The 8,104-nt window shown below is 51.7% G+C and overlaps 1 protein-coding gene across 3 annotated transcripts in view; it reads left to right on the top strand.

Annotated features, from left to right (window-relative positions):
* The window catches only part of NLGN3 (neuroligin 3), a 25,460-nt gene that overhangs the window by 7,204 nt on the left and 10,152 nt on the right, over positions 1-8,104 (top strand). For 2 of the 3 annotated variants that reach the window (XM_017516769.2, XM_017516768.2), the window contains 2 exons: positions 1,464-1,523; positions 3,188-3,337. In XM_017516769.2, the coding sequence (XP_017372258.1) occupies positions 1,464-1,523; positions 3,188-3,337 (210 nt within the window). The remainder of the gene's footprint in view (positions 1-1,463; positions 1,524-3,187; positions 3,338-8,104) is intronic. The other variant, XM_017516771.2, reaches the window with a different exon arrangement.

Genomic DNA, 8,104 nt, shown 5'->3' with positions numbered 1-8,104 from the left:
AAAAAAAAAAAAAAAAAAGAACGAAAATCTAGTCATCAGAGTCCAGACTGGCTGGGAAAAAGGGCTCTTTGCTCCCTTCAGGCTGAGGGTATCTGATGTCATAGATGCAAGAGGGCAAGCCCTGGGATGGCAGCACAGTCCCCTCTGTTTCCACACACTGACCAGCATCCAGGCAGCCGGGCCTCTCCCTCCACAGCCATCGCCAGGATGCACTTCTAGCCTCCTTAGAACAGGAAGGAGAATTTATGCCAACTTAGCCCCAGATCCTAAATGTCTCCCTTCTCACCTCTAGTCTCTTCTTTTTCTCTCCCCTCCTTTCCCCTTCTCTCCCCTCCTTTCCCCTTCTCTCCCCTCCCCTCCATGCTCCACTGCTTTTCTCATCTATTTCCTCCCTCCCCTCCCCTTTCCCTGCCCCCAGAAAGGTGGCATGGTGCAGTGGAAAGACCATGGGCTTTGGAGTCAAGCAGACCTGGGTTTGAATCGCACCTCTAGCTGTGTGATCTTGAGCAAGTCACTTTACCTCTCTGAACCTCAGTTTCCCCATCAGTGAAACAGCAATAAGGATAGGACGTATCTCACTGGGGTGTAAGGCTCAAACAATATGGCAGAAGTAGAGTGTCTGGCACATGGTAAATATTCAGTACATGATTGGAGCTGTGACCATTATTCCTATCTCTTTGTTTCTCTTCTCTCTCTCTCTCTCTGTCTCTCTCTCTCTCTTTCTCTCACCATCCCTTTCTCCTCTTCCCCTTTCTTCTCTTCCTCTCTGGCTCTCTACATCTCAGAGCAATGCTTGCTGCTCTCAACACTGGTTCCTGTGGGCAGGAACCCCATTTGTCATTAACCAGAGCAGGGGCTCCAACAAGGAAGGCCAGAGGGAAAGCTTCATCTCCCATTTTCTCCTGTGGGAATCAGGGTCAGCTGAGGCCCAGCTTGAGCCTGCCCACTGGGCCCCAGGAGCTCAGGCCTGGGGTCCCTGTACACATTTCTGCCCTAAGTACCTCGTATCCACAGCCTCCACACTTGCTGGCACTGTCACCCCTCACCCTCAGTACCTGACCCTGCTCTCCAGCTCAACCTGCCTGTGTACACCCGAGCAGCCCCTTCCACCCAGGATGAATCCTTCCCCCGAGCGGGTCTCTGGCTCTGTGCCCTGGCCCACCTGCTGCTACCTCCTTCCTCACTGGAAAGGTAGTTGGTTGAGATGGGCTGTTGGGGACAAGGAAGTGGGGCAGGGCAGTGCAGAGAGGCCAGCACAGCAGGGGTCTGCAACACCATCATCCTGATGAAGGTCTGGGCCTCAGCCCACCCATTCCCTCAGTTCTTGCCATCCCTCCTGCCTGTCCTGGGCCCAGGCCCGGAGCTGGCTTGCTGGGCCACACTGCAGTCATGCTGTTTTTGAATTCTCTCTCTGTTTTGTTCTCTGTTCTGTGCTGTTGTGTCTCCCCGTGTCTGGTCCCCAGGATCCGGCGCTAAGAAACAGGGCGAGGACTTAGCGGATAATGACGGGGATGAAGATGAAGGTATTTGGGGGCTGCAGGGCGCGGCGGCTGGTGCATGGCACAGAGCCCCTCCCCTTCTCGATGGGGAGAAGCCCCGTCTGTCTGTCTGTCCGTCCGTTGGTGTGTTTCTGTTCCTGTATAAGGCCGTTGGGCTGTTCATCTGTCTTTGGCCCCGTTGGCCACTGGGAGTTCCGGGGTGATGGACATGGCTGGCAGGAGCAGGCGACCACAAACAGAGCCATGGGGAGGACATCCTCCCTGCCTGGGTCCCCCGCCCCTTCCCAATCTTCTGTGGTTCAGAGGCACCTGCCCCTTCTGAGCAGCAGGGAGTGGAGAGAAAGCAGGACCCCTGAGGGCAGGGAGAGGACAAAGGCAATGAGACGGCAAGGAGATACCTGTGTTTCGGTGAAGAGACCCCTGTGTCTCATGGGGAGCCTGGCTCTGGGAGAGGGGCCCCATAGGATGGTGAACTGAGGAGTGAGGCAGTCACAACCAAAGGGGCTGGAAAAGCAGCACCAGAACCTCCCCAGCCTCCTCCTAGAAAGAGAGAGTGTCTTGGGGCCTGGGCCTGCAGTAGGTTCAAGACAGGGCCAGAAAGACTGGGCTCAAATGCCAGGCTGAGGCCAGGACACCACAGCCATCAGTAGATGGCATAAGATCCTTGGGCGACGATCGGATCAGCCTTCCTCTTTAAAGAAACAAGTTTTGTTTGCTCAGCAGCAGAGAGCATTCCCTTCCTCCTCCATGCCGTGGCCCTGCCCTTCTGCCCTGGAGGGGCCAGGCAGCTTAGGGGGGCCCAGTGGTGATGGGTAGGGCTGTGCTGGTGTGGCGGGGAGTATTGATCTAGTTCACAGACTGACAGGCTACAGGCAGAGGGGATCAGGCCTGGAGCCTTCTCTTGACCGCCCCAGCCCTGATGCCGTGCTGCCTGGGCTCGGGAGCAGCCACTTGGTGAATGGCCTCTGGGGAGGCTCCATCTTCATCTTGGCACTGACTGGGAGCAGGCTCCGTCATTCTTAGTTCTGCCCCATCCCCAGTGCTTCTGGTTAAGTCTGCCCGGGGAGAATGGGGAAATGGGCACATGGCTGAGAAACCATGTCAACAAGGTTCCCCCACCCTATCTCTGCCATTCACTCCCCTTTCCCCACATCCTTCCTTGTTCTCTCCCTGTGCCACCCTTTATTCCCACACCTCTTGTCTCTGTCTGCACTGGGGGGCCAGCTGCTGCCAATGGCCGTTTTTCCATGTAACTGGTCTAGTCTTGGGGGTTTCAGGGCTCCCCAGCCCCTGCTCTCTAAAGCCATGTCAGGTCCCAGGACTCCTGGGTGCCCAGGGCAGCGACTCACCTGATGTGGCTAAAGGACCAGCCCTTCCTCTTTCTGCTGCCCCCGGCCCCCAGGGCCCAGCCATGGCCCACCGAGGCCTGGCTGTGTCACCTGCCTGGCTGCCTTCAGCTGGGAGGCGCTTGAAACCAGAGTCTTTAAAAACATTACTGAAGTCCCACTGTCTCCGGCTGATGCTTGAGCTCCAGGATGAGCAGCCCCATGAGTCCTGCCCTCAGGGATGGCGGTGGTGTCCTGGCACCTGGGATAGCTTTGCTGCCCGCACCCCATTCCCCCAGGCTGTCGGGGGTGGGGGAGATAGGGCATCCCACCCAGCCTGTGTCTCACCCCTTCTCCTTGCAGACATCCGGGACAGTGGTGCTAAACCCGTCATGGTCTACATCCACGGAGGCTCTTACATGGAAGGGACAGGCAACATGATTGATGGCAGCGTCCTCGCCAGTTATGGCAATGTCATCGTCATCACCCTCAACTATCGGGTTGGAGTGCTAGGTATGACTCCCTGCCTGGTGCCTGGAAGGAAGACTGGCTTCTCAAGGGAGGAGGAAAGAATGCTGGGGAATTTAAAAACAGACAGCCTTGCTTCTCTAGCTGGTGCTAATAACCACAGTCAAAATGGTGTTATCTTCTGGCCCCTACTCAAATGCTGGGGGCTTCCCCCTATCCCCAGGCCCTTTCTTGGAAGGTCTAGATGCCACTGGAAATTCAATTCAAACTTCACACCTTCTCTCAGATCCCAAGCCAGTTCTTTGCTCCCAGATTTTCATTTGGTTGAGTTTTGTAGGATGCTCCAATTTTTTGCTGTCCTGTCTTCACCTCTACCCACTCACCCCACATCCCCAAACACCCCACACATGCACGGATATTCTTCCAGTCCACTCCATGGCCACATACCTATTTATTTATCTTCTCGTGTCTACACATCCACCCCGCCCATGCACCTGCAGGCAGACGGTGATTTCTCACTCACCCCCACAAAGCACACACACCTAGCCCCACATTCACATCTCCAGGCCCCTCACACATAAACACGTTCTCCCGGCACTCTAGATAACTCCATGCACATAGTCTCTCCCGAACACATATCCACATACCCACCTACCCACATACCCGCACAGTCTAAGTACTCCACGACTGCACCCCGCAGATGGCTCTCACCCTCTGCATATAATATACACACATACATGCTCATATACTTCTCCCCACGTCTCCACATCTACACCCATACACATGACAAGTATACACCCACACTCACACTTTCCTCTACCCCCATATTTACAGCCCACACAAAATCCTACACCCTGCACATCCACATCCACACCCAAAGTCCACACGTATACACTTTAAATGGACATAAATATTCCTTCCGCCCACCTCCCACACGTACCCACACACGCCCATATCCCCTGCACACCCCACTTCCGCATCCACTTCACATACCTACTACACACACACACACACACACATACACCTGTCCCTCACTATCTCCTCAGAAACACAAACCAGCATTCCCCCTCCCTACACACATATGCTCTTACCTGTTTGCCCACACTGTCCCACACCACACATACACAAATAGCACACACACACCACATCCACATCTACACACATCCCACACACTGCCCTTATGTCATTCCCCTACACATACACCCCCCACACACATGTATGCATGCATAGACATGCGCACACTCCTCCATACACAGCCTGCATATGTACACCCAGCACATACCCGTGTACTTCCCCCTCACCACCCCACAAATACCTACGCATCTGTGTACATGGGGCTGCACCCGTATCCATACTTGCACACACCTCTACCCACATCCAACCGCATCCTGCCAGTCCCTGCACACTTCCATACCCCATATATGTGCATTTACACACTCCTTGGACTTTCTCTATGCATGTCCCCCTGCACACTCCCACCCATCACACATATATGCCTGTGCATATGCACTCATTGGCCAAATGCCTCCTTATATGTACCCATACACCTCCCCCCCGCATTCTCTGCTGTGCACAAGCTTGTGTTAGTCATTTAGGCCACCCCTGAACTCTGTACCTTCCTTGGTGACTGACCACACCTATCTATGGCCAAGGTCTTGAGGTAAATGAGTGCCTCAGACAGGGTGACTAAGCACACAGGGCCCCGCTCATGCTCCCCCAAGGCCTGCAGCCCTGTAACGGTATGAAGAAAACAACTTCTTCCTGGAGGAAGAGTTTCAGTGGGAGTGTAGGCCGTTCATCGGGTCTGTAGGCATGGGCGCTAAACCAGCAGTTAGGCATGGCTTATTCCATGGCTAGTTAGGGGACATGACCTTTTATTTTATTTCATTTTTATTTAATTTTTGAGACAGGGTCTCACTCTTGCCCAGGCCAGTCTTGAACTCCTGGACTCAAGTGATCCTCCCACCTCAAGGGCCTTATTTTAATTTGCTTTTTTGTTTTTTTTGAGACAAAGTCTTACTCTGTTGCCCAGGCTGGAGTACAGTGGCGGGATCTCGGCTCACTGCAACCTCTGCCTCCCGAGTTCAAGTGACTCTCCTGCCTCAGCCTCCCAAGTAGCTGGGATTACAGGTGCCTGCCACCACACCCAGCTAATTTTTGTATTTTTAGTAGAGACGGGGTTTGACCATGCTGGTCAGGCTGGTCTCGAAAATTCCTGACCTCAGGTGATCCACCCGCCTCAGCCTCCCAAAGTGCTGGGATTACAGGCGTGAGCCACTGTGCCTGGCCTTAATTTTCTCTTGACTATATTGCTTTGTCAGTTCAAATCCCAGAGGCCCCAGGGCTGCATTTCACTTCTGGGTGCAGTTCTGTGTTCAGAATGGCAGTTTCCTCTTAGCTTACAATTAATACTGTGTGAGATAGGAAGATACCATTTTGGGGTTCAAACTGCAGAAATGATATTCCTTGAAAACAGCGAAGTCTGTGTCCCCTTCAGTGGCACTGGGACACTGGATATGGAGCATGTAGGCCATTGACCCTGGTCTCCCTATGGTCTGGAAGGCTTGAGATGTCACGATTCTGCCCCTGCCCCTCTGTCTTTCTGCATCACCTCAGATACCATGATGAGGCTCTTGTAAGCTGTTCTGTTCTGTTGAATCTCATGGTACCATGAAGGTGGCTGGAAACCCACACACTACGACTTCACACTTTCTTTTTTTAATTAATTATTATTTTTTGAGACAGAGTCTCACTCTGTCACCCAGGCTGGAGTGCAGTGGCATGATCATGGCTCACTGCAGCCTCGACCTCCCCGGTTCAAATAACCCTCCCACCTCAGCCTTCCGAGCAGCTGGGATTGCAGCCGTGCGCCACCACACCCAGCTAATTTTTGTATTTTTAGTAGAGACAAGGTTTCACTATGTTGGCCAGGCTGGTCTGGAACTCCTGACCTCAAGTGATCCACCCTCGCCTCAGCCTCCCAAAGTGCTGGGATTATAGGTGTGAGCCACCGTGCCAGGCTGGGCTGCACAGTTTCTAAAGAGGAATGAATGTGCAAATGTAATCACACACAGATATACAGACACATGTACATGGTAGTTGAAAGCCAAAAGTAATTTTGCTACTTTCTTTTCTTAGAGTGACAGAAAACACTCAACTCAGCTGCTTAAAAAAATATGAACAACAGTGCTCCATTTTATAAGGTTTATTGGAAAGTACAAAGAATACTAAAAATGTGCTTCAACAGCAGCTAGGAATAAAGAAAGAGACTACGGAAAAGAGGGTGAGAGAGAGGAGAAAGCAAGGAAGAGGAGAGGACAAGAGAGATTCAGGGAAAGGAAGCATAGAGGAGACAGAAGGAGAGACTTAGGATTTGGGGAGAGACTTGGCATTTCACATAGGATATGAAGTCTCCACAGTGTCAGTTGGGAGCTGTGGGCCACACAGAAGACTGTCCCTGGTGAGCACTCCGTATGATATCCTGATTTGCTGATTACTTCACAATATTTCAGCTGCTCTAATACTTAAGCTTCTATACCAGAAGTTCTTAACCTTTTGGAGGGTCTTGAACCCTTCTGAGATTCTGATGAAAGCTGTGGACTGTCCCCCAGAATGATGCACACATGGGCACATGCACACACACTTAAGAAAACAATTTTACAGGCCCAGGCAAGGTGGCTCACTCCTGTAATCCCAGCACTGGGACAATGAGGCAGGCGGATCACCTGAAGTCAGGAGTTCAAGACCAGCCTGGCCAACATGGTGAAACCTCATCTCTACTAAAAATACAAAAATGAGCCTGTAGTCCCAGCTACTCGGGAGGCTGAGGCAGGACAATCGCTTGAACCTGGGAGGTGGAAGTTGCAGTGAGCCAGGATCACGCCACTGCATTCCAGGCTGAACAACAAAGTCAGGCTCTGTCTCAAAAAAAAAAAAAAGAAAGAAAGAAAGAAAAAATAATTTTACAGATCCCCCTGAAGCTCATCCATGAAAGTCAGGTTAAGAACGCCCACTTCAGCCAGGTGTGGTGGCTCACACCTGTATTCCCAGCACTTTGGGAGGCCGAGGCAGGCAGATCACCTGAGATCAGGGGTTCAAGACCAGCCTGGCCAGCATGGTGAAACCCCATCTCTACTAAAAATACAAAAATTAGCCAGGTGTGGTGGTGGGCATCTGTAATCCTAGCTACTTGGGAGGCTGAGGCAGGAAATCGCTCTAACCTGGGAGGTGGAGGTTGCAGTGAGCCAAGATCCCGCCACTGTACTCTAGCCTGGGGGACAAGAGCGAGACTTTGTCTCAAAAAAAAAATAAAAATAAAAAACTCCCACTTGACAACTCCCTCTCATTTGGATAACCAGAACAGCACATCAAAGAGCCAGGAACATTCTTCCTTGGCCTTAAGCAGTTGATGATCAAATATTACTGAAAACTCAGAAGGCGTTCTACACTGAGATTTGGTCAGAAGTTCCTCACCATTTCCTGCGTACACTTCAGTTCCTATTCTGGAACACAAATATAATCAATAAGCTCCTATTGGATCCTGGGCACATGTAAGGTGTTCTTGTCTCTTGGCACCAGATGTAGAACATGGGTTTGTCCCTGATGCTTGGGGATTTTGCTGTGTAGTGGAGCCTTTGTTGTTTTGTTTCCCAAAGCATCCCAGAACAGGTGGCTGGTTTTGGACCCCAGTCATAGGCACTTACTCACTCTCCTTCCCATCAGCTTTCCTGAACACTGAACCCATCAGGCTCTAAGGTGATGATTTTCTCTTTCTTTTCTTTTTTTCTTTTTTCTTTTTTTTTTTTTTTTTTT

Source organism: Cebus imitator, unplaced genomic scaffold (assembly GCF_001604975.1).
Source record: "Cebus imitator isolate Cc_AM_T3 unplaced genomic scaffold, Cebus_imitator-1.0 Scaffold602, whole genome shotgun sequence".
NCBI classification, from domain to species: Eukaryota; Metazoa; Chordata; class Mammalia; order Primates; family Cebidae; genus Cebus; species Cebus imitator.
Note: the sequence above shows the minus strand (reverse complement) of the source record. Positions and strands in the feature narration are given on the sequence as shown.